Source organism: Anolis carolinensis, chromosome 6, assembly GCF_035594765.1.
Source record: "Anolis carolinensis isolate JA03-04 chromosome 6, rAnoCar3.1.pri, whole genome shotgun sequence".
In the NCBI taxonomy this organism is placed as follows: Eukaryota; Metazoa; Chordata; class Lepidosauria; order Squamata; family Dactyloidae; genus Anolis; species Anolis carolinensis.
Genome location: NC_085846.1, coordinates 29550667 through 29578042, shown reverse-complemented (window position 1 = coordinate 29578042; position 27376 = coordinate 29550667). Strand labels below are relative to the sequence as shown.

At 42.0% G+C, this 27376-nt stretch overlaps 2 protein-coding genes across 2 annotated transcripts in view; both read left to right on the top strand.

The window, feature by feature from the left end:
* The window catches only part of LOC100555613 (inactive phospholipase C-like protein 2), a 57319-nt gene extending 41234 nt beyond the window's left edge, over positions 1–16085 (top strand). Inside the window, exons 4-6 of the mRNA XM_003222588.3 lie at positions 1432–1507; positions 2100–2209; positions 12836–16085. Coding sequence (XP_003222636.2) covers positions 1432–1507; positions 2100–2209; positions 12836–13021 — 372 coding nt within the window. The 3' untranslated portion in view covers positions 13022–16085. The remainder of the gene's footprint in view (positions 1–1431; positions 1508–2099; positions 2210–12835) is intronic.
* A 1246-nt stretch (positions 16086–17331) lies between these two features.
* Positions 17332–23251, top strand: hcrt (hypocretin neuropeptide precursor). The gene is made up of 2 exons (XM_008113412.3): positions 17332–17476; positions 22630–23251. The coding sequence occupies exons 1-2, from the start codon at positions 17342–17344 to the stop codon at positions 23050–23052; spliced, it is 558 nt and encodes a 185-aa protein (XP_008111619.2). The 5' UTR covers positions 17332–17341; the 3' UTR covers positions 23053–23251.
* The last annotated feature ends 4125 nt before the right edge of the window (positions 23252–27376 follow it).

The window sequence follows — 27376 nt, the reverse complement described above, 5'->3', positions numbered from 1 at the left end:
TATTTTGGCAGTCCTGTGATATCTATAGAACATTCCTCCAGAGTCACGTTTTAAATACAGTTAGCACTCCATATTCACTGCATTTAGGGACTAAGGAAAAGTGGAAAAACTGCAAATAAAAAATAGTACATTTTTACCCTAAAATATACTCTCTGGGAATAATGAAGTACTCTAGGCCAGGGTTCTCAAACTTTTTCAGCTGTGGAGCCCTTTTTGAAACAAAGGTTTTTTGTGGAACCCCACGAAATCTTTATATATTACATTATATATTGTATTATACGTATATAGCAAGCATGGGCGAAGCCAGTGGCAGATGGATGGAAGGTGTTTGTATGAACTAATTCACACAGTACAAAAAAGGAAAGAACAATACAGTATTTAAAATGAAGAACAATTTTAACCAACATAAACTCAGCAGTATTTCAGTGGAAGATCACCAGGTCAAAACCCCTTCTGCCATGCAGAAAAAGACAATCAAAGCATCTGCAACAGATTATTATTATTATTATTATTATTAATAATAATAATAATAATAATAATAATAATAATAATAATAATAATACACTTTATTTATACTCTGCCTTCTCCTTGGAGGGACTCAGAGCAGATTGCAGTATCATTGAGCAGACAAAGGCAAACATTCAATGCCTTATTTACAGACATCCAGTAAGACATATAACACAGACAAAGGTGAAGACATCTTTCACTTCTGTCTTTGGAAGTGGTGTTCATTTCTGGCTCTGGGGAGGTGCTCTTTCTCCATTTTTCAAGCCGAGGAGCCTTGCAATGTTACCTCCTGATTATGTGGCAGGCAAGATTGCTTGGAGTGTCTATTTGCCTTTTCCCGCTTGAAGCGGTACCTATTTATCTACTCACATTTGCATGTTTTTGAGCTGTTAGGTTAGCAGGGAAGCTAGGACTGACAGACAGGACCTCACCCCCTCTTGCAGATTCGAACTGGCAACCTTCAGATCAGCAAATTCAGTGGCACAAGGGTTTAACTCATTGTGGCAGGTGACTGTCCAGGCTTTGTAACAATAACAGAAACCCCAGAGGTCATCCAGTCCAGCCCCCCTCTGCTTTACAGAAAAACACAATCAAAGCACTGTTGGGTTCCTCGCTATCACTCGTGGAACCCCAAGGGCTCCCCAGAGTACAGTTCCTCTCAGCTTTCTTCATTGTGCATATTTCACAAGCATAGTATAAGGGCAGAAAAAGCCCAGACGTGTTGGATTTCATCAACAGAAGCCCCAGTGGGCAGAGACTGCAGGAGTTAGTCTCCAGCAATCTCAACCAAAAATTCTTCTTTCCCTCCGGTCATAGATATCCTAAGGTATCAGGAGAGGCCAAATAGCTTTGCTAGAAGATCTGTCATCACTCCTCTCATCACCTCTTTGTTCTGACAGTCTTTGTCCCCTCCCAACTCCACAGATGATCCAGACAAGCCGGACACTAATTGAGTCAGCAGATGCTGTTCATGCCAAGATTATCCAGGTGCAACAAACAGGTAAGAGGACATCCATCACCATCTCCTTATTTTCATAAATGCAGATGTCCTTATGGCTTCTGATTAATTCCATCCTTATATCTCAGTCTTCCAGACCCACAAATCTGGAATAGGCTGACAGGACTGCTGACCGAAAGGTCGGCGGTTCAAATCCAGGGAGAGAGGGAGCGTTCCCTCTGTCAGCTCCAGCTCCCCATGCGGGGACATGAGAAAAACCTCCTACAAGGATGGTAAAACATCAAACATCCGGGCGTCCTCTGGGCAATGTCCTTGCAGATGGCTAATTCTCTCACACCAGAAGCGACTTGCAGTTTCTCAAGTCTCTCCTGACACGAAAAAAGCCCAAAAAGTAACTTTTGTGACTTCTGCTTCATCCTCAATTATGGTCTAACCTAGTCATCTCAAACCGTGTGATATTTCTTCCAACTATTAACACAGTTTCATGGGAACTTGTTGCAATGCGGCATCTATCTTTGGATCACCATGTTGAGCAGTATCAATCATACCTAGATTAGAAAGTGACACACCTCTGTCTCACTTCACTTTATCTCTCTTCTCTCTTCCCACTCCTTCTGTCTTCTCGTTTCTCCAGGGATGGGTTTTCACAAGGAGCTTCATCGCTTGGAAACAAAGGAAGGCCTGAAAGGACGGAAGATGCAGAAAGCTCTAGAGAGTTTTGCCTGGAATATCACCGTCCTCAAGGTAATTAGGAGGAATATTACTACAGGGGTGAGGAAGCTCATGCTCTAGGATGGATGTCTCAGGCCTAATTTGTGGGTTTCCCCACATTTATCTATTGCATACCTTTCTCCCAGAGTGAAACCCAAAGTGCCGAAAACAAAACAAAAAAATCCATATTCTCATGCCCTCTTTGCCATGACCCTATTTTTGATTGCTTTCCTGGCTATTTCCCCTTTGAAAATGTTGATGTGAATTTCCAAAGGGAGAGATGTTTGCCTTTGGTCCTGTGTGCCATTCCCCCATGCTCCATTTCTCTGAAAATCAATGCAACCCTTGTGCATTATGGTGTGAATTATACTGTGAGATATTTCCGTCAGTTAGCATCCTGTGGCTAGGACTTCACTCTTAGAAAATAAAAACAGGTACAAATACTTCTCAGGACCCTTCCACACAGCCATATAACCCAGAATATCAAGGCAGATAATCCACAATATCTGCTTTGAACTGGATTATCTGAGTCCAAACTGCCATATAATCCAGTTCAGTGTGGATTTTATACAGCTGTGTGGAAGGGTCTCAATGTGCACAAAGGATATCAACCTCAAAGGGCTTTCGGGAGATTCTGAGATATATAGTCCAGAATAGTAATTTCTCCATGCTCTAGAGGTCTGTATTGGCTGGGCAAGGATCACTTGTCACAGACGAACCATTTTCTGGGAATTAACAGATTCTGCTTGGAATAGTTGTCTGAGATGGCATGATTGGAGGAACAAGCTGGAAAGAGTCCACATTATGGCACTGCTCCTAACCTGTCTTATCATAAGTATCCTTCTCAGAGCTGGATTAAACCTTAAGGAAAATAAGCATGTGCTTAGAGTATCAAGGAAAAAGGGGCACCACAGAAGTTTTCCATTGCTGGATTTACTATGGGCCATATGGTGAAAGACTGCATATGATGCAGCTGAACCAGATTCCACAAAAAGGGGCTCCACAATTATAAAAAGTAGGAGTGGAAATATACAAAAATAAGCATTATTTTCCACCTTACTGTAAGTTTTGTTTCACTTAAAAATATTGTTTATATTTTGAATTGCCTATATAAGAGGACAGCTAAATCCTTTAAGTGCTTAGTGTCTTTAATCTGCTTTGATCTGTCTGAGACACTTCAGGGCTTTCTGGGATATTCTCTTTCTCTGTTACAGGACCACCCTCACCCTGACCTTACTTATGTTGACAAACTGGGGAAAAATCCTTTCTCCTTACCATCCTAGTAGTCAGTAACTCTGGGAAATTCTGGCGTCCTTATTGCAAATAACATTTTCAAGTTACGGCCTTTTGAAGATGAATTGTTTGTGAATTTGAGTACATTTTGGTTTGGAGCGCTATCATCTATTTTGTGTTTTTTGCCCAGCAAAGTAAATTCACACTGACATCCTGTTGGTGACAAATGTGCACGCAAGTTAAGCTTACATGAAGATATTCTTCTTTCTGCATGAATCTCAGAGGGCTATTTGTTAGCCCTTTAACAGACAACAAAGGAGCCACTGCTGCTGCTTCTTACTGATGGGAAGTGAAGAGGGAGGCACTTCAGGCAATAAAAATACAGCACAGATCTGGATTCCAATGAGAAGAGGGAATGCTGCTCTGTATACTTGATTTGGAACATACTGATTTTAGTATTGGAGGTATTTTGGAGCCATCTGCACTAGACATTAACAAATTCCTACTCCATCACTCCTATTTGGTGTGCATAGATTTAAACACACTGTGTGAAAAATTGCTGTCTTTTGAATATCATGTATTTGGCCAGAACTTAACTACCCTAAAGGCACTAAATCCCATCTGATCTTGGAAGTTCAGCAGGATTGGTTCTGGTTAGTATTGAGATCGGAGACCACCAACAAATACCAAGTACCACTGGCTGTATTTCAGGGGAAGTAACCAGCAAAATCACCTCTACGTATTACTGATCTAAGAAAACCCTGTGAAATTCATGGGTTGCCATAAGTTGGTAGGCAACTTGAATGCATGCACACGCACATGCACACACACACACACACACACACACATGAATTTGCTATTGTTCAGATTTATCTAATTCAGTGGTTCTCAACCTGGATGTTTTCGGCCTACAACTCCCAGAAATCCCAGCCAGTTTACCAGCTGTTAGGATTTCTGGGAGTTGAAGGCCAAAAACATCTGGGGACCCCAGGTTGAGAACCACTGATCTAATGACTAAGGAGCCGTGGTGGCACAATGGGTTGAACCTTGTGCCAGCTGAACTGCTGCCCTGAAGGTTGGGTTGCCGACCTGAAGGTTACCGGTTCAAATCCGTGAGATGGGATGATCTCCTGTCTGTCAGCTCTAGCTTGTGAGGACATGAGAGAAGCCACCCAGCAGCACATCCGGACATTCCTTGGGCAATGTCCCTGTAGACGGCCAATTCTCTCACACCAGAAGCAACTTGCAGAATATTCTCAAGTTGCTTATGACACAATAAAAAAAAACAGAATGACTAGTATTATTAAAGAAGGAGCCCAACCAATACAATGAACGTACCTGTTGCATATTTTCTTGGGGTGTTTAGTGAATCCTGATGAAAACCTTCCCTCCTTCCTAGCATTTACCCAGGAAGAAAAGTTACGTTGGCAGCAATAAGAGGCCCAAAGCTTGTAGCTTGGAAGGGGAAGTGTTTCAAATCTTCATTTGAACTACTGCAGTGTGTTTTTGGGCCCTTCCACACAGCCATATATCCAGAATATCAAGGCAGATGATCCACAATATCTGCTTTGAACTGGGTTATTTGAGTTCACGCTGCCATATAAACCAGTTCGGAGCAGATAATGTGGGATTTTATTCAGCTGCGTGGAAGGGGCCTATATGTATTCACAGATCTACATTGGTCCAAAGCCTATTTTATGGGCAAGCGGATTGCTAGAGTTGGAGGTGATCATGAGTTGAGCAAGCACTGCCATCTATTGGGCAAAGCATGTCATACCAACTTCAAGTCACCTGTTGACTTAGGAATTTCATATAGTTTTCTTAAAGGTAAAGGTTTTCCCTTGACGTTAAGTCCAGTCGTGACTGACTCTGGGAGTTGGTGCTCATCTCTATTTCTAAGCTGAAGAGCTGGCATTGTCTGTAGACACCTCCAAGGTGATTCCTTCTTATTATCCAACATATTCACTTATCCAGTGTTCTGCCAGCCCGTTTATGTTGGATAAATGAGAGTCTACTGTATATTGATAATGTTATATTATCTGCTTAGAACTGGATTATATGAGGCCCCTTCTTCACAGCTGTATAAAATGCACACTGAAGTGGATTATATGGCAGTGTGGAGTCAAGATAATCCACTGCAAAGCAGATAATATAAGATTATAAATGGGTTATATAGCTGTGTGGAAGGGCCTTGAGTCTACACTGCCATATAATCCAGTGCAAATTAGATAATATGTGGAAGAGGCCTAAGTGAGGCCTAACTCTGCCTGTCCCCTGGGCTGAGTGGGTTGCTAGGAGACCAAGTGGGCGGAGCATAGCCTTCTAACTGGCAGCAATTGGATAAAAACAATTATTCTTCTCTCTCTAATTAGGACTTTATTTTTCTTTTCTTTTTGATGTACCAACCTAGAGCTGTGGATGATGGGTTGTGTTGTCAAATTTCGAGGTTGGGGGGCCTGTAGTTTTGTTGTTTTGCTGCTGCCCTGATGCCATCACTCTTTTATATATATAGATGTGTAGGGCTAGGGTTTGAAATGCTTCCTTAACAGAGATTGTTCCCTAGAGGAAAGAAAGAGTTCAATTGGTTTGAAATTGGGGGTGAAAATCTAGTTTGATCCTCCTAAACCTTGATACAGCTACACTGTAGAATTAATGCAGTTCGATACTACTTTAATTGCCATGGATCAGTGCTATGGAATCATGGCAGTTGTAGTTTTACAAAGCCTTTAGCTTTTTCTGTCAGGAATGCTGGTGCCTCACCAAACTATGGCTCCCAGGATTCCATAGCATTGACCCATGACCATTAAAGTGATCTCAAACTGCATTAATTCTGCAGTGTAGATGCACCCCTTCTTGAGAGAAGACGTGCTTTTTTGTCTTTGAACATGCTTCATTTGCAAGCTTTGTGGATTGTTTTCAAGAAGTGAGATATGCTCAAAATCATATGTAGATTTTTAAAAATGCATACAGCTAAACTGTGTACAGCTAAAATATATACAGAAACAACACTAAATAAAGAGAAACACTAAAAAAAAACAGGGGAGTTCCAGACAAGAAACAGTCAGGGCCAGATAGCACCTCCCAACAAATGATCCCCCCAGGAAAGAAGCAGTCAGGCTTTGAAGCTGAAAGGCCATTCAATTCTAATCAAGGTGGCCAATTGCAACATGCACACTTTCCTCAAACAGACAAGAGTTTTTCCCCCCACCCCGGACCTTCTACAGATATAGAAATCTCATTGCCTAGTTTCCAACAGACCTTACAACCTCTGAGGATGCCTGCCAAAGATGTGGGCGAAACGTCAGGAGAGAATGCTTCTGAAACATGGCCATACAGCCCAGAAAACTCACAGCTACTCAGTGATTCCAGCCATGAAAGCCTTTGACAACACATATTCAAATGAGCTTGGGTCAATGAGAAAAATGCAAGAAAAATGCATTCATTATAACATGCATGCCACATTTTGTATTTGCATGAACGGAGAGACAGGAAAACAACAGAAATGAATTCATAAAAAACCCAAAATAATTGTAGTTTGAGAGATTTTTTACATCCATCTGCCTTAAATCCAGCATGAATTACTTCATATATTTTCATTATGAATATGACAGAAGAATCCAAAGCAAACATCACAGACCATCTGTAGCAGAAGGGCAGGGAAACCGGGGTTATTTGCATAGAAATATGTTTTGCATAAAAATACATGACAAAATACTTTCTCGGCTCATTTCAGAGCATTGCTTCATTTAAAGGGCTTTACATTTCCACTGGAAATATTTCCATTAAAACACTTTGATGTATTTCTAACTCTGTCCTTCCATCCTAAACACTGCTTTTGCCTATCAGTTTTTCACTTCAGTGCTGGTTAGAAGACAGGATAGATTTAATTTTAATAAAAAGCCATCTTTGAAATAAACTCAGATCAGAGATCAAAGTCTGATTTTGATTTTTAAATTCCTTTCTATTGTTTTGGAAGTATGAACATACAATACAAAACTCTGAATAAAACTTTATTTCCACAAAGGAATAGCTGAATCTATCAAGAAGGAAAGAACTATTGTGAAAATATCAACAAATGTTCAAATATATAGATGGTAATACTACCATTATTCCTCGGATTAATCCGTATCCGTGCCCTGTTCGGCACATCTTGAGCAATAATCAATCTATTTGCCCCCAAGGAATTGGGAAGGCTTCTGTTCGATGTTTTGATGTTTTGCTTTTTGTCCAATATAACAGGTTGCATTTTTAATTTAATTTTAGTTGTTAAGTCATAATTTGTTTTTATATGTTGGGTTGTCAATTTTCGTTATTATAGTTGTATTGTTGTTGTGTTATGGGCATTTAATATTTGCCTTTTGTGTTTGGAATCTGCCTGGAGCCCCTCCAGGGAGATAGATTATTACTACTGTTGTTGTTGTTATTCCAACATATCATGTACTTTTATAGTGTTATGGATTTTGTGCCTGTTAGGGAAAACTATCTAAAAAGAGCAGAGCACCCAAAATATGCAAAAAAACAAGATACTTATAGGATTTAAAATTCATTTTTAAAGAATTTTAAAATAGTAAAACACTTACAATATACATTACAAACATGTACACATACACATACAAAGACAACCCGCCAACCACAGTACAGTAACCCCGCAACCCACCCCCAGTGCTACCCACCACCTTGACTTCTGTCACTGAACTTTGTGGAGTTTGTACACATTTTATTTAACCTTCTGTATTTCTAGTTCAATAAATTCCTCTTGTTTTTATTTCTTAAGATCCCCTGTCAAGTATTCTAAAGCCAGCTTACAGTTACTTTCAAAAATTTCATGACTTTCATGTTTCAAATTGTTAGAATTCTTGGCCATCTGTGCATAATCCCACAATTTATCCTTCCGATGTTAATGCTTAATATTTTCTCACCCTTCCAATCTTTGGCAATCATAATGCGTGCAGCCACAAAGCTGTACAGGCAGATTTATTTTTCTGGCTGCTCTAATCTATCTCTGAATATGTCTGAGGAGTCAATGGATACTTATAGTTGAGCATTCAGCTCACAGCAAGCAGAGCGTGGAGTGCCATGTGGCTGTAAAGAATTTAGATCTTAGGAGGCAAAGATCCAGAGTTCTATCTTTAAGATTGCAAAAAGTTTACTTACTAAAATAATAACTACCGTATATACTCGAGTATTAGCCAACCTGAATATAAGCCGAGGCACCTAATTTTACCACAAAAACTGGGAAAACTTACTGACTCGAGTATAAGACAAGGGTGAGAAATGCAGCAGCTATGGGTCAAATTCAAAAATAAAAATAGATATTAATAAAATTGCATTATTTGAGGCATCAGTAGGTTAAATGTTTTTGAATATTTATATAAAACTGTAATTTAATATAATAATAAGACTTTAATAAGATAAGACTGTCCAACTCTGAATACCTATATACTCACGTATAAGCTGACCTGAATAGAAGCCGGTCAGGACCCTCACTTGAGTATAAGCCGAGGGGAGCTTTTTCAGCCCTAAAAAAGGGCTGAAAAACTAGGCTTATACTCGAGTATATACAGTACATTTTTTAATAGTAAAGAACTGGGTCCTGAGCTACACTAACAACAACAACAACAGCAACATTTTATTTGTATACTGCTCTATCTCCCCGAAAGGACTCAGGGTTTCCAACATAGGGGAAATATTCAATTACCAACATAGAACATGCAACATAGCCATAACATAATCGTCACATCAACATGTGACTATTAAAAATAATCAATCAAACATGTTTAAAATTCAGTTCCAGCACTACTCCACTGGAAGAAATTCAACTACCAATGGTGAGAATTTCAGGGTGGGCCAAGGCAACTATTTGAAGTAACATAGGGCCAGGAAGTGGGTGAAGTGCAAAACCTGTTGGCCAGGATTGGGTCTGGGCTACTCAATTCCAAGGCCTTCTGAACAGTTATAGGAACCAGGGTAGTAAATAGTCTCATGCTGAGAGTGGTGGTGGTGGTGGTGGTGGGGGGGGGGGGGGGTAAGTAAAGTGCAAGGCAGGGTCCTAGCTGGTGGCCAAAGCAAGGACTGAGACTAATCATTTTCGAAGGCCTGTTGTAACCACCATGTTTTCAGGTCCCTGCGGAAAGAGGATAGTGATGGGGTCTGTCTTATGTCTGTGGGGAGTGTGTTCCACTCTCTCCCTCATCCCCATCAACCAAGTACGATCGCATCTCTTCTAGAGTTCAAAAGAAGAATCTCCAAGCACACATATCTCCCAACACACAAGCAGAGAGAGATCTCAATACACGCACGCACACAAGATGCAAAAGCAGAAGACCAAAGATAGAAGGCAGGCACCTGCAAAGTGTCAATTCTACATAACCAATGGGAATGAGAGCAGAAACAGAAAGGAGAGGCGAAATAGAGTCAGGGGGAAGGGATTAGCTCAGCCTATTCCTCATTGAGGACTGCAGACTTGGGCAGTGTGGGGTTGAACCCCAACATATTGCACATTCCGTAACACCTCTGTTAAGGAAACCTCTTGTGTTTCTTTCATTTATGTGATATGTTCTCCATTAATGTTTATTGTAAATCAGCATTATCTCATCCTTCTAAATGGTTTCCGTGTTTGATGTTTGTCCACTCTTATAAGAAAGAGGAATAATGGCTTGTGCAGAAGCCACAAGGGAGGGCAAATAATTGGCTTTTAGGCGCTTTCTACACTGCCATATAAAATCCAGATTATCTGCTTCGAACTGGATTATATGGCAGTGTAGACTCATATAATCCAGTTCAAAGCAGATAATGTAGATTATCTGCTTTGATCATCTGGATTATATGGCAGTGTAGAAGGGCCCTTAGGTTGTTGTTCCACTATAAACTGCAAGGGGAATTTCCATATCTGTGGAATGAGGAATGGTCTTCTTTCCATATATCCATCTCATTATGGTCCGGGAGCCTCCGGTGGCCTAGGGGATAAAAGCCTTGTGACTTGAAGGTTGGGTTGCTGACTTAAAGGCTGCCAGGTTCGCATCCCACCCGGGGAGAGTGCGGATGAGCTCCCTCTATCAGCTCCAGCTCCATGCAGGGACATGAGAGAAGCCTCCCACAAGGATGGTAAAAACATCAAAACATCGGGGCATCCCCTTGGCAACGTCCTTGCAGACAGCCAATTCTCTCACCCCAGAAGCAACTCCCGTTGCTCCTGACACGAAAAAAAAAATTACGTTCCAGATTGCCATGTGGGCAAGAAAGGGAAAATTCAGCTGAACTTTTTTTTTTTTAAAAAAAAAACACTTCCATTTTAAATGTGTGCTAAATTAACTTTTTAATTAAAGAGTGATCTCACCATTAATTTAATAACTTACTCTTAAAAGTTAGGCTAAAGAAGTGCCTTGCCACTAATTACAAGACTGGGAAAGATGGCAATAAACACACTTCTCAACAAGACACCACTTACAATAATTATGTTCTAATTTGCTTTCAGATGCTTTTTACTATGTTATTGTGTGAATATTTTACCTTGGGTAAAAAAATAAGAACAATTGAGAGAGAAAATTCTAGAAAAAATCAAAAGACTGGTAAACAACCCAATCTGGGACATGCCTACTCAGAGGTCATTAGTATCAGTGAAGTCAATGGGGATTATTCTTGGGAAAAGGGGGCAAGATGATATCTTTTAAAAAAAACCACCCTGATTATGCGAATACAATTATTTGCAATTAGCAGATAAATACTAGCTACAGTACAGTGAAATATAAGTTTATTGTGTTCGGAAAATATGGCAGCGTGTGGAAAAGTTACTGATTTGCTGGACTACAATCACAGACTCTCTGCACTGGGTTACTGTGAATTTTCCAGGCTGTATGCCCATGTTCCAGAAGCATTCTCTCCTGACGTTTCGCCCACATGTATGGCAGGCATCCTCAGAGGTTGTGAGGTCTGTTGGAAACTAGGCAAGTGGGGTTTGACCCACCCTGGATCTTTCACAGGTATATAAACCCTACTTGCCTAGTTTCCAACAGACCTCACAACCCCTAAGGATACTTGCCATAGATGTGGGCAAAATGTCACGAGACAATGCTTCTGGAACATGGCCATACATCCCATAAAACTCACAGAAACCCAGTGACTGATACCAGTCATGAAAGCCTTTGACAACACATTCTCTCAGCACTCTCTTTGATATAAAGGCTCTATTCGTTCCAGGGTTATATCTTGGCTTTTAAGCACTCGTTTCGAGGGATTGTTGTTATAGTTTTCTAGGCACTGTTGTGTGGGGACAGAAAGGCCTATGCCCATGGGTGAATGTTTGTATTGGGATAGAAGTGCCAGAGAATAATGTTTTGAATGGAAACCAGTCTTTCCTATGACTGAGCTATACTTTGCTCCAGTGTTGTTTTTCTGAGCGCAGTGCCATTTCCACAAATAGGGTTGCATCTTATGCTGTTCTTGAAAGTACAACCAGCCCTCCATATTCATTTGCAAAGTCAGACCTGTAAATCCGAAGGGCAAACTGTACAGGTTGAAAATCCCTTATCAGGAATTCCAAAATCTAAAATATTCCAATATCCCAAATTATCTATATGGATGGCTGATATAGTTATACCTTTGCTTTCTGGTGGTTCAATGCACGCGAACGTTGCTCCATCCATTAAATTATTTTAGAATATTATGTAAAACTACTCATGGGCCCCTGGTGGCACAGTGGATTAAACTGCTGAGCTGCTGAACTTACTGACTGAAAGATTGGCAGTTCAAATCCAAGAAGTGGGGTGAGCTCCCACTGTTAGCCCCAGCTTCTGCCAACCTAACAGTTTGAAAACATACAAATGTGGGTAGATCAATAGGTACTGCTGCAGTGGGAAGGTAACGGTGCTCCATGCAGTCATGCCGGCACATGACCTTGGAGGCGTCTGTGGACAACGCTGGCTCTTCGGCTTAGAAATGGCGATGAGCACCACACCCTAGACTTGGACACAACTAGACTTGATGTCAAAGGGAAACCTTTACCTACTCACAGGCTTTGCACATATTAAACATGCCTGAAACTCATCTTTAGATTTGGGGCCCATCTCTAAGATAGCACATTATGTACATATACTGTATATGCAAATACAGGTATTCCAATATTTCCTTCAAAGAATCCAAAAACACTTCTGGTTCCCAGCCTTTTAAATAAGAGATACTCAACCTGATTTTGAATGACTTCTGGATGGCATAGGTGGAACCTAACGGAAGAAGGCAGTTGTATAAGGGCTGCTCTATTCCTTGTTCTTAGCCTCAGATGTTTCAAAACTCCAAAAAGGAATAAGAACTTACTTCACAATAGAGAATTACTAATTCGTAAAATGTTATCATACTGTCACACCGGAGTTGCTTGTTCTTTTTTGCTTTGATTACCTGACTATGTTCTTCCAACTCTTCCTCTATCCGCAGGGCCAGGCTGACTTGCTCAAACACTCCAAGGCAGAAGCACTAGATACGTTGTGGCAGATACACAATGCTGCACAGTCCTGTGGCATTGGGCAGAATGGAGCCGCCTCTCCTGACCTCTTTCGTGGCCGAACTGTTCTCGACCCCATCCCAGAAACTGAAGGACCCAGCGATGCAGGATCTTGCTGACTTTGGATGGCTAAATGCAAGGGAAAAGAGAGGACCTGCGGTCAGAGTGGGTGCCATAAAGAAACACTGACATGTGGCGGAATTGTTTAACAAGAGAGACAAAGGCACATGAAGTGCAGTTTTCCTTCTGACCTGAAAAGCAAATGGAAGAGTGACATTAAGTTTCCAAGTATTCATGTGTGTTACAAGCACTTAGATTTCCTTATCACAAAATGTAGAGGCTGCTCTACATCTTTTGAATGTGCAGATTATGGGATGGTGGTAAGAGACAGATTTTACCCTTTCGCTCAGGCAAAACCCATGAAAGAAAATACATATAGTGTAATGGGACTTTTTCCTGTGTATTTTGGTGAAACTGGAAAGAAGGCTGTCCATAGCCAGAAAAGGCTGCCCATCTAATTTTTTGGGCCAACAAATAGGTTTTACTTGGAAACCTTTAGAGAGTGTCATAGAGGCTCATATTTGACCCACTCTGGCCTTCTGGTGTAAGGAAATGTCCTTACCAGAGCTTCTGGAATTCGTTCCTCTTAGCTAGAATTGAGTTTGGCTACAAAGGCTGAATCTGCTGGACATATCCTAGAATTCTTGATTCAAATGGGCTTATGTAGGTTGACCTGAAACAGGAGTAGGGTGTAGCTCTCCTCCAAATATTTTGGGCTACGGTTCCTGTAGTCTCTTACCTTTGGTGAGGCAGCATAGATCTAGTGGGAATTAGGCTAAAACATGAGGAGCCAAACACTTCCCACTCCTTTCATGGCATTTTGTACTTTATGACAATAACTGGGTGAGGATGTCCTCTGGGGTTTTGGATTTTCTTGGACTGAGTCCACAAACTGGCTCTCCTTCTCTCTGCCTTAAAACTCAATTTACTAGAGTATGGGGAAGACCAAGCTGGATATTACAGTTGCATTACCCTCAGTAACTGAGTACATTATGATGACCAAGCAAAGTAGAACAGTCCATCTTGTATTAGATCAGTGGTTCTCAGCCTGGGGTCCCCAGATGTTTTTGGCCTACAGCTCCCAGAAATCCCAGCCAGTTTCCCAGCTGTTAGGATTTCTGGAAGTTGAAGACCAATAAGGTTGGTCCCCCCCCCACACACACACACTGTATTAGATGGATCCGTCTTCCTCAGAGTTTGAAGCTGAAGAGAAAGGGGGCTTTAGCCTTTGTGTTGTGGTTCCCCAATTTTGGGTTTCTAGAGGACATTGAACTATTACACCCACCACTGCCAACATTGACCTTGCTGACTGTGGATGATGGGATGGAAATACAGTCTAGACCAGGCATGGGCAAATTTCGGTCCTCCAGATATTTTGGACTTCAACTCCCACAATTCTTTACAGCTGGTAGGCTGTTAAAATTGTGTGAGTTAAAGTCCAAAACACCTGGATGGCCAAAGTTTGCCCATGCCTGGTCTAGAAGTACCTGGGAAGCTAAAGTTGAGAAAATGCATTGCTAAAGGAAGATGTCTCTGTGTTTCTTGTCCTCTCCTTGACTTGCCGCAGTGCTATCAAGCTCCTGGTTAGAATTGAAATGCAAGGAGGAGAGGAGCACCAGCAAGTCATAAATAATAATAATAACTTTATTTATACCCCGCCACCATCTCCCTGCAGAGACTCGGGGCGGCTTACAACGAGAATATGACAACATAGCATACAATACACACAATCCAATAAAACAAGGAAATTTAAAAACAATGCAATACAAGATAAAAACAACATATTAGTTACTTTAAAAACCGGAACATCAAATTTTTCTGCACAACAAAGGGTGACTAATACATCATTCCACCAGGTCTGAGAATAAAATCAAAATGAGTAAAGAAGGAACAAGACAACAATTTCATTTAAAGTGCTATAGCATATAGAGTGAGGGGCAAGATACAGTGTCAATAAGGTTGTAAACATAGAGTAGATACCAAGTCAGATGGGCTATTTATTCAAACGCACCCTGGAACATCCATGTCTTCAGTTGACGGCAAAAGATGAGCAATGATGGAGCTAACCTGATCTCCCTGGGGAGAGAGTTCCAAAGCCGGGGGGCCACCACCGAGAAGGCTCTCTCCCTCATCCCCGCCAGCTGCACCTGGTTCTCAAATGTTTCTGAATGTGGTTAAAATTCTTCAAATCATTATGTTCTCTCAACTGGAATTTTCAGTCTTCCCAGTTCAAGAATGTTATTGGGAAAAGGTTCTTTAAAAACAGAAGAAAGAATAGTGGGATGTGAAATTTTGAATCTAAAAAAGCTCTGATGGTCTTTTTTTATAGTCACAGATAATCATGGGCACAACAAGCATTGCAATCCTAACCTGAAGATGTATCAGCAGTAAGGTGGTACGGTTTCTATACAAAACCTTTCTGCCAGCTGTCTTCATTAGCCGAAATGGCCATGCAAGCCAGCACCAGGCTAGCTGAAGCTGTACTTAATAAAAAAATCTGCCAATCTTGGTATTTCAAAATTGCTTCAGACATTCCTTGTTCTAGCTTAACTTTGTGCCAACACTGTAGTTATATCTGTGGGATTGCTAAAATTTGGTTCTGTCCAAATTTGTTTCTCCCCATGTCCATCCATTTCACCTATTTTGGTGAGCAGAATGGTTTTGCAAGTGGGTTGTTTTATCATCCAATCTGAGATCAAATGGTAGAAGTAGGTTCTGCCAGCAATTATTTATAATTCTCACTATTTACAGTCTATCCATCTTTGCCTTAGGATTGCACTGTCTTACTTGTATTTGCCCTCTCTCCTGTATCAATTTGAAGCAAGTTGATACTACTGCATCCTTGAAATTTATCCACAACCCCCAAAAGTGAGTCTTTCAATGTTGTCTCCTCTCCCATTTTTTTTAAAAAGGGGGGGGGAGCTGTTATTTGAGGATTCACATATCACAACTGTGCCAAGCTCTGAACTTACAAAAAAACTGTGTTTCAGGTCCTTACATTAGCCCCCATCTCACTTTCTTATTGTGGGGATGTACAACTTTTACCCCCTGCTAGTCTAGGAAGGCTTGCTCTGGAACTGAGAAGTTTGGATTCTGTTGACAATAAAACCTGAATTTCTTTCACTCTTTCTGTTTCTTTTGACAAAGCCCAGAGCCAACAATGCCATCCACCTCATTTCCACATCTGAATGTCTTAGCAATAAAAAACTTAATCCTAACCAAGGAATGGCAGAAACTGTTCTTCTGAGTGGGACATTTGCTAATTTAGTGCTAGATAGGTAAAGATTTCCCCTGATGTTATGTCCAGTCATGTCTGGGGGTTGGGTGCTCATCTCAATTTCTAAGCCGAAGAGCCGGCGTTGTCCATAGACACCTCCAAGGTCATGTGGCTGGCATGACTGCATGGAGCGCCGTTACCTTCCCGCCGGAGCGGCACCTATTGATCTACTCACATTGGCATGCTTTCGAACTGCTGGGTTGGCAGAAGCTGGAGCTAACAGCGGCCGCTCACTCCGCTTTCGGGGTTTGAACCTGGGACTTTTCGGTCTGCAAGTTCAGAAGCTCAGCACTTTAACACACTTCGCCACCGGGGCTAGATACATCCATTCAAAAGCAGTGGTTGTCAACCTTTGGGTCCCCAGATGTTTTGGCCTTCAACTTCCAGAAATCCTAACAGCTGGTAAACTGGCTGGGATTTCTAGGAGTTGTAGGCCAAAACACCTGGAGACTCACAGGTTGAGAACCACTGATCTAGAGGTCTGTATTGGCTGGACAAGGACCACTGTTCTGAAGCAAACAGAATCTGGGGTAGAGAAGACCAACTGGAATTCAAAACAGTAACTCTCCTGTGCTTTTATTGTAAGGCCCTAAGCAAACAGATCACTAGACTAAATGACCTCCTGAAATTCTTACAGATTGGAAAAAGTCTGATTCCATGAGATGCTACATTCTGCAAAAGTACCCTAAAGTTCTAGCCCTCCTCATAAGAGTTTACAGAGCCATGTGACTCTTTAGGAGTATGTTGATGCCGCGTGCTCTAAGCGAGCAACGAAAAGGGCATCACGCTAGTTCCTCCGTCCGCTTTTTGAGGTAATTATCCTAATAGGTCCATGCCAACAAGTGCAGACCCTCTCATTATCCCAGCCTAGCCTTTGGCTGCTTTTGTAGCTGCCCGCTTCTTCCGACAGCCGCGGGTTCGTTAGCGGAAGGAAAGTGACAAAGGCAGGTGGATGACTTGGCCTGTCTCTAAGAGACGCGCTACTGAAGCATCCTCATCTCTTTTCTGATCCCATCTCAGGAGATGATGGGGAGAGTGTTATTTTTGCCACCAGCATGGGGAGTGGGGAGGGGGTCATGTCCAAGAACAAGCAAGATGCTGAATGCCTGCAGAAAATCTGACTATAAATTGGCTGCTTGCTCTGGCATTTGCTCAGACATCGCCCCAGGAGGGTCATGACACAAGTTCACCTGTGGTTTTGAAGATACCCAAGACTATGGAGAGTCACAATATCAAGGTAAAACTATTCCTCTCTTTAGCTGGGTCAAAGATGGGTTGTGGGTATAACAATTTCGAGTGAAGGGATGCAAGCTAAAATAATCCCTTGAAGGAAGTGGAAGATAAAGCAGTTAAATCGCCCAATGCAATCTCATTGCGCAACTTGTCAATACTGTTAAAGCAGCTGGCCAAAGATGTATTTTACAAGACTTGGGCTGATGCAGATTAAAACCTTTTGGAGTGTCACATATTCTCTCTTCAAACAAAAGACTGCTATGAAACTCATAATTTTGCATCACTCTGTTGGTGCAATAGAATATTTTGACTGGAATCCTGCATCAGGGGTATCTAGCGTGTAGTGACATCTCCATAGCTACTTTAAAAGTAAAGGTAAAGGTTTTCCCCTGACACTAAGTCTAGTCATGTCTGGCTCTGGAGGTTGGTGCTCATCTCCATTTCTAAGCTGAAGAGCTGGCGTTGTCTGTGGCCAGTATGACTGCATGGAGCACTGTTACCTTCCCACCAGAGTGGTACCTATTGATCTTCACACATTTACATGTTTTCGAACTGCTAGGTTGGCAGAAGCTGGGACTAACAGTGGGAGCTCACCCCACTCCCCGGATTCAAACCTCCGACCTTTCAGTCAGCAAGTTCAGCAGCTCAGTGGTTTAACCCGCTCTGCCACTGAGGGCTCCTTGCCTGCTTCTAATCCTGAAAACATTCCAAGTGATGTAGACCTCATCACTAACATGGTCATTTCTGTGTTCTTGGAGAACAGGTGGATCATCAGGGACACATTAACTATTTTCCTGCAGCTGGAAATGCTTCAAGGCTATCATTGGTAGGGATATTCTAAGGATCCTCATACGTACCCGCGGATATCTGCTACAGAACATCCCACCACAAGAAACTAGACAGATGGACTGCTGATTCCTCCAACAATATAGAAATGACTGCCTTGAGTAAGGAGGCTACATTATATAAAAGGTGGCAGCAATTTGCGTCATTTTTTATTGAATTTTGACATCCACAATAACCAAAGAAGTGAGCTATCATAGTAAAAGCGAGAGTCAGTGTTGCATAGCTGGATTTTTGGAAACCAGGTTTCAAATTCCAGCTTGACCATGGAAACCCACTGGCAATTCACATGCTCCCTGTCTTTGAGGAAGGCAATGGCAAACTGTTTCTGATCAAATCTTACTGAGAAAAACCTATGATTGGTTTGCCTCAGGGCTGCCATAAGCCAGAAATGACTTGGAAGTTTGCAACAACAAATGATAGCACAAATGGCGCAGTCATAACTCACTAAAAATATATCAGCTTTCATAAGTTACTCTCAGAGCCCCCGGTGGTGCAACGGATTAAGCCACAGAGCTGCTGAACTTGCTGACTGAAAGACTGGCATTTCAAATCCAGGGAGAGGAGTGAGCTCCCATTGTTAGCCCCAGCTTCTGCCAACCTAGCAGTTCGAAAACATGCAAATGTGAGTAGGTCAATAGGTACCGCTCCAGTGGGAAGGTAACGGTGCTCCATGCAGTCAAGCTGGCCACTTGACTTTGGAGGTGTCTACAGACAACACCGGCTCGTCAGCTTAGAAACAGATATGAGCACCAACCCCCAGAGTTGGATACTACTAAACTTAATGTCAGAGGAAAACCTTTCCCTTTACCTAAGTTACTCTCTCTTCTTGTTTTCTAATAGTTGTGCAACTCTTGGGTGGCAACAGGATCCAGATACTGAGCAGAGAATAGAAATATTGTCACCTGCACCCACTGGGCTGCCATTTTGTTTACAGGGACAGAATAGAGCAACGGACCAAACTGGACAATGGGAATTTTAAAATGTGGTTCATGAGACTCACTGTGGTGTAGTAAGGAGAGTGTTGTACTGGAATTTGGGAACTCCAGGTTCAAGACCATCTGATAACACTCACTGGTTGGACTTGGAACAATCACTCTTCTTCAGCTTGACCTACTTCACATGGTTGCTGTCAGGATGAAGAAAACAGAGCAATATACAACATTGCAAGCTTCTTGAGGGAAAAGTGAAATATAAATTTACCTCATAAGTTATAATAACAATAAGATAGGGACAGGGACAGGCAAAGACCTTAGGCTCCCTGAGGTGGGACAGCCAGCACATTGCAAGGTACAGTATCCCTGAATATGCAAAGTATATGCTTTGAATGACTATTTTATTTTAGATCAGTACACAGAGAAAATGTAAACCAAGCTCTTTTCACATGTATCCTTTCATAAACTTAGAAAAACAAATGGCAGAGAACAACATTTTCTAGAAAACATAAACACAAGATATATTCTATCTGACAAATAGAATTTTGAGCTAATAGTAATAAAAAGGTAAAGGTTTATCCTGATGCCGTAGCGGTACCTATTGATCTACTCACATTGGCATGTTTTCAAACTGCTAGGTTGGCAGAAGCTGGAGCTAACAGCAGGCGCTTACTCCGCTCCCGGGATTTGAACATGGGACACGGTCTGGTAGTTCAGCAGCTCAGTGCTTTAGCACACTTCGCCACCGGGGCTCCAGTAATAATGATGATAAAATTTCTCCCCGAAGGGACTCAGGACAGTTTCCTAAATAATTTATTGCCACCTGCCTATTAATTCACCTCTGACTTGGAAAATCATAGAAGTAAATTGGTATTGTACAATTCTGTACTTTTATTGTGTCAGAAGCTACTTGAGAATATACTGCAAGTTGCTTCTGCTGTGAGAGAATTGGCTGTCTACATAGACTTTGCACAGAGGACGCCCAGATGTGTAAGCTAGGAGGCTTCTCTCATGTCCCCGCAAGCTAGAGCTGAGAGACAGGAGCTCACCCCATCTCGCAGATTCAAACCAGCAACCTTCAGGTCAGCAATCCAGCCTTCAGGTCAGCAGTTCAGCCAGCACAAGGGTTTAACCCATTGCACCACTGAGGCTCCTTATACTACTAGAATTGAAACTGCCATATACAAATCTACAGTGAAATCACACTTAGGAATAAAATACTATATCCAAGTTCTGGTTACCCCCAACTCAAAAAATATAACTATATGGCAGGAAAAATGTGCAGAGAAGGGTAACAACTATAACCAGAGGGGCAGCAACTTTGCTAGAACAGTTCAACTGGATAGTTTATGAAAGCACTGACAGAAGAAGGACATGGTAGGACAGGGATTGGGATTTCTATTTTATAGCAAACTTTTTCTGGTGTTATCTTGAACAGTGATAGGAAATGAGTTCCAGGAAATGCTTTTAAGCCTACAAATCGATTGCTCTAATTTGCACTTTGGGGTACGTTGTAGAAAACCATTACATGAACCAAAACCCTGTTTGCAGCCCAAGAAAGCAGCTTTTTACAGTTAAGTAATTGTTTACAGACTGAGTTTTATAAAATAATCCATGATGTGGAGAAATTGGGTAAGGAGGCTTTTAAACTCAGTTGGCAGCAAGGGAAGCAAGGACAAATAGACAAATGGAGAAAGAGGGAACCTGACCCACCTCTCAAGGAAACAATTTATTGCAAATTCTGGAGTATTTCCTCACTTTACTGAAGAGCAATGCAGGGTTAAGGTCATAAAGGTCCAGATTCTTATCAAAAGTTTTTGTGCTTTGTGAAGACTGCCAGTGCCAGCTTCTGGGTGAGTATGGGTTTATTATTATTATTATTATTATTATTATTATTATTATTATTATTGATACAACGACATAGTATGACACAGCAAACAAGATAGATATGCTGGATTTCGTTTCAAAAAATCACAAGTCGAACACTTCCCAAGCGTTTAGGACTGTGTGATGTATTTTCGGATGATGCGCGCAGATCCCAATAGGGTGGCCTTTTGCAGTTGGCAGATTGTAATTTTGTCAATGTCTATTGTTTCCAAATGCCGGCTAAGATCTTTTGACACAGTACCTAATGTGCCGATCACCACCAGGACCACCTGTACTGGTTTCTGCCAGAGTCTTTGCAGTTCGATCTTGAGGTCCTGATAGTGGCTGAGTTTTTCCTGTTGTTTTTCATCAATTTGACTGTCACCTGGGATGGTGACACTATTATTATTATTATTATTATTATTATTATTATTATTATTATTATTATTATTAATGTTATGGTCTGAATATCTCCAAACTGGGGATGATAGAACTGACTCATAATTGTGACGTTTTCCTCTTTGACTAGACTTTTGCCCTTTTTTGAGGAATCAGTGTTTGTTGGTGGGAGGTAGATAGAGAGCTGTGCCCTGCTTTTAGGCAGAATGAGGGAATTACTTCAAGCAGCAAGTTCTTCAAGCCACAAGCACTTCTACTGCTTTCCTAGCCAATCTGCTCTGTAGGAGACAAAGCAATCTCACAGCCTTTTGGTGCTTGAGGTATAGAAGCAAATCCTCACCCATTCAGCTGAAAGTGCATCATACTCTAAGCCAACTGAGTTATTTTGACACAGGAAGCAGAAAATCCCATAACCACCTTTCCCCATGTATGGTATTAAAATGATATCTTCAAATCTGTTGCCTAAGACAGCTCACACCTTCTTTCTAATAATATGGCTGAGCCTTCAGTGGAAGACAGAGCAATGTGTCCTTCATGTTGCAAGCTGCTACATAAAGTGCCAGGAGCTCAAGGTGGCGCAATGGGTTAAACCCTTGTGCCGGCAGGACTGCTGACCGAAAGGTTGATGGTTTAAATCTGGGGAGCAGGGTGAGCTCCCATCTGTCAGCTCCAGTTTCCCATGCGGGGATATGAGAGAAGCCTCCCACAGGATAGTAAAACCTCCGGGCATCCCCTGGGCAACATCCTTGAAGACAGCCAATTCTCTCACACCAGAAGCGACTTGCAGTTTCTCAAGTCACTCCTGACACAGAAAAAAAAATCAAGTGCCATAGAAATACAGTTTCTATGGTTGAATGGAGATTCAAACACTGGTCTCCAGAGTCATTGCCCGATACTCAAACCACTAGGAATATCTCCTGCTTAAAGCCTGAAGAGCTATGACTGCCTGTCACTGCCAACAAATATTGGCTTAAAGATAGATTAATGGCCTTACTCCAAATGAGACAGCATTTTATTCAGTCTCACACAAAGAATTGGAAACTGCTGACTCAAAGTTTCCCCCTCTCTCCTCCCCCATTTCTCTCTTTCTTTCCATTTCTTTCTTTCTCTGCAGGTCCCACGGGCCTCCTTCCTGCTCCTGTTGTTTTGCTCCTTGGCAATGGGCAAACAAGCTGTGCCGGACTGCTGCCGACAAAAGAGCTGCCCATGCAACATCTTTGACCTGCTTCATGGGACAGGCAACCATGCCAATGGCATCCTAACCCTCGGCAAGCGGGGCAGTGCCACAGCTACAAAGACCTTCCAGAGCCGCCTTTACCGCCTCTTCCACAGCTCAGATAACCAGGCAGCCGGGATCCTCACTATGGGGAAGAGGGCAGGTCAGCCAGCAGCAGAGCCCATGGAGGATGCGCCCAGTGGCACCCGGTTGGAATCAGTGGTGCCATATGATGCAGAGTCTGCTCCAGGGTGCTTGGCACCCCCAGAGAAGAACTTTCAGCCCAGCCCAAAGACTGGCACTTTCGAGACCCTTTACTAAGATGCATCCAAATTAGAGAAAAGCTTTTCAGAGTTTCTCTCATCACCTCTGCTAGTGGTTATTCAACACCAACCAGGTGCCAGGTGTTGTGTCAAAAGCAGCATCAGTACATCCCTTCCCCTCGTGTAAACAGAGCTTTTCAAACATCTTTTGCCCTCGGCTTCTTCCGATCTTTCCAAAATAAAGGCAGCTGCTCATATTTCATCGTTCCTCTGTTTGGTTTCTGTGTGACAGGTTGGCACAGAGAATTTTCTCTGCCTGGAACAAACCAAGTCCTAATGAGTCCAACAAAATTACTTTTGTGGACTGCAGTTCCCAGAGCCCGTTACCACCAGCAGCATGATGGTGGGGATTCTGAGAGCTGTAGGCCAACAAACAACTTTGTCAAGTTCTGTTTCAGCATTTGGGTTCTTGAATATTGACACAAAGAAAAGAACACAAGAACAGCAATAATATTTATTTCTTTCCTGTCTCTCCACATGGATCAAATGTCACAGCTATTTTCCTCCTGTCGTTCAGTCGCCTGCTACTCCAAAATAAATTTATTCTGTGCAGGGAAGATCTATTTTGTTACGGATAGTGGCCAGAATTTTATATCAGATACAGTGTTTGGTATATGTAATTAAATATAATCTCCTGGCCCGACTGTCCCCAGCTCGATGGAAATGCCATTCCGCCATGCTCCGACTGCCAGCAACATGCCAGCGGGGACATGAGAGAAGCCTCCCACAGGATTGTAAAACATCCCCTGGGCAATGTCCTTGCAGACGGCCAGTTCTCTCACACCAGAAGTGACTTGCAGTTTCTCAAGTTGCTCCTGACAGAATAAAAAAGTAAGTCCAAAGTAGACTTGAGGGAGTTCTGCAATTATGGCAGTAATGTCAAAATCATGACTAAGCAGTGATTGTGAATGTGAAACATTTACGGATGAGTAAATCTTAGTAACTATTCCATATTCACAATTGCTACTTAGTCACAATTTTGACACTATTACCACAATCATAACTCCCCCCACAGCCTACTTTACCAGTCATCAGTTCGAAAACACTATGTAACACAATTTTTGTTCTTGAGTTTTAAATGTCATTTTCTAATTGGTCCTATCATAAAACATGGGGAAAATTTATTAAATTGCAAACACTTTGTTTTTGCAGGACCTCCTGCAGCACATTTTGCTATAGTTTTTCAACGAATACAGAGGGTGAATGGCCATCTGTCAGGGATATTTTGATTGTGTTTTTCCTGCATGGCAGGGGGTTGGGCTAGATGGCCATGTGGTCTCTTCCAACTCTACGATTCTATGATTCTTTGAATATCTCATCGAGTCTTGACCAATTCAACATAGTTTATGGCAGTTACAAAAACATTTCTGGAGTAGAATAACTACTTTCAAAGTAAGTACTGAACAATTAAACAGGAAATAACACTTTCAAACCAGGAACAGAAAATTTTTCAAATTTTGTTACATAGTGCAAGAGAAGGAGGTCCGTTCTTTCAGCAACTGGAACTGAGTGAATGGTTTCACTATCCAATTTGGGGAGGACATATCTGGAGAAGAAGCTTAGTTACATATACTAAGTAGCTGATATAGAATTCTGGTCTATTATATATTTCTGTCACATATTTGTACTCAAAAAAATGAAGTCCTATTCCATTATTCTAGATTTGTTTTGGATCCTAGCAGCTAGACAGCTACAATTCAGGGCCTCCATCTGGTAAGACTGCATTCCCCATCAACCCCAGTAAGGACTGCCATTATGTGTGTAGATAGAAGATTATGTACATTTTAGCCCTGTTTGTAATTTATCTCATGTTTACATGGAGAAGTTTATTTACACACTGCCTTTCCCCCAATACTGGGGCTCAGGGTGGCTTATATCATGACATATAATAAAATTCAGGCCTACAGAGAATTACCAACAAATTACCAACAAATTTAAAATCACTTTTCAAACAATAATCTTCTTTTAGCTGTATGCAGTTCTGAAAGCTGATCCACACTACAGGGTTGTTGTAAGGACTGTTGCAGGAAAATGTGTAGACAACATCTCTGCAACAATGCTTATTTTTGAAGAGCGTTGCCTACTCACTGTTGTCAAATTAAAGTTCAGACAACACAAATATTCCTGATGCCATTGTTAGGGAATTTGTGGACCTCCTGATATTACTGAACTATATTTTCTATCAATCCAAGACAGCATCACCTACACTCCAGGTTATAAGCCAACAACATCTGGAGAACCACATATTTTTTCACCCAAATTGAAACTCTTCCTTTGAGGATATGAACAGCAATGTGGGTCTTAGTCCTCTTTTTAACATGCATCCCAAACTGGTATCTATATTTTCCTTCATTCCAGAATTCCTATTGCTGCTGCAGGTTGGGAAAGAATTGCAAAACACACACACACATATATATGCTCACACTAAACTCTGGCGTAAAAAAATCAGTAATGGTGTAACCTGTTAGTGGGTCATGACGATAAAATAGCTGTACCTTGACATCTGGACCTACCTCACAATACAGAATGAGAGAGGAATTGCAGATGAGTATGTCTTTGGAACTAGGAACTATGCTAAGAGTTATTGCTTCATTATGATCCAGCTTTGATCAGAACTGTCAAACTTTGTATCTGGGTGCGCCAGTGATGTTTTCTCTTTCCCCAAGTTGGCTCCATTTTGGTAAATAAAACTTTATTTCTGTCCCACCCTAACTCCCCATGGGGACTCAGGGCAGCTCACAGCATAAAAGAACATTCAGTGCTTTAAAAATAAATTGATCCTCCACCCCTGCAGAGGTTTAGAGCCCCAGTACCAGTAAGTCTAAACCTGACCAGGTAGTGATCAGTTTATGATAAAGGAACCATAGACAATCCTCCACAATACCGTCGCCATCATCTCATCCCGAACAGAAGACCCAGTCAAGGTTGTGTCCAGTGCTGTGGGTGGGGCAGGAAACCACTTGGGACAGGCCCATAGTTGTCAAGGTGACCATGAAATTTTAAGCCGCTCCTGACAGGGTGGTCTCAGTGTGGATGTTGAAATCCCCCAGCACTATTAGCTGTTGGAACTCCAACACCAGGCCTGAGATCACTCTGGCTAGCTCAGGCAGGGGGACTGTTGAGCAACGGGATGGGCTGTACACCAACAGAATCCCTGTTCTGTCCCTATTACCCACCCTTGGTAGACACACTCAAATGTGGCTGACAGTGGGATGGGACACCTGGTCAGGTGGATGGTATCCCAATAGACTACTGTGACTTCTCCTCCCCGCCCCCTAGCTCTTGCCTTCTGCTGCACAGAGAAACCTGGCAGATAGAGCTGGGAGAGATTAACCACCACCACCCCTTCCTCATCCAACCAGGTCTCTGTGTTACAGGCCAGGTCAGATCAAGTTCTGGATAGCAGATGTTTTACTGTTTACCAACCTGTCATTAAGCAGTAGCATTTTCAACCCAGGGGACTTGTCTCTTGGTTTGTCCAGACTATATGTGGCCTGAGACAGCCTGGGGGCAGTGAGAACCCTCACGTGTTCACCCCACCATCTCCTCCTCCCACCTCCCCTCCAGCCCAGGAGCACCACTATAGACTTCCTCCTACTCCAAGAACCCTCCTACTGCCCCTCATAGCACATCCTCTCTATTCCTATTGTTCTTATTTCTCCAAGTGCCAGGCAGTGCTATTATAATGTTGCACAGTTCAGATCTAAATCAAAACAAACCCACACCTTTCCTTCTCCCTAGTATAATAATATCTTCCTCTCCTCCTGCCCTCAATTTCAAACCCCCTCTTCCCACCACAGTTCATAAAAACCCTTCCGGAAACTCAACCCCTGAATAGTCCAACCAATAATAATTACACAATAGATTGAGTAGTCCTCAGTTCAAAGATGTCAAACCTAAGGGGGAGTGATCCCGTTTGGTGTGATGGTGAAGGGATTTTGGTGTAATATGTTGAAGGTTGTAAATATAAATAAACAGAAGCTTTACCACAGTTTCTGAATCAAGATAAATCCTGCAGTATAACAAAATGTCGCTCAGGCTTGTGTAACAAGTAACAGTATCTACTATCTTTACTTCAGTTCAAAAGATCAAACAGGGCAACAATATATATAGCAGTCTTCCTGAATTCACACAGAGAACTGAGGGAATAAACAGTCCCTTTAAACAGCCTTTAAATATGCCTCATTTGCCTTATAAATAATCAGGCTTCAGCGAGTATGGCAGCCATTTCCTCCCTGACCATTTTCAGTCAGCTGCTCTCCTCTCTCTCTCTGAGATGAAAGTGGCAGTTAAAACCATTTGTCTCAACACCAAGCTAGAGA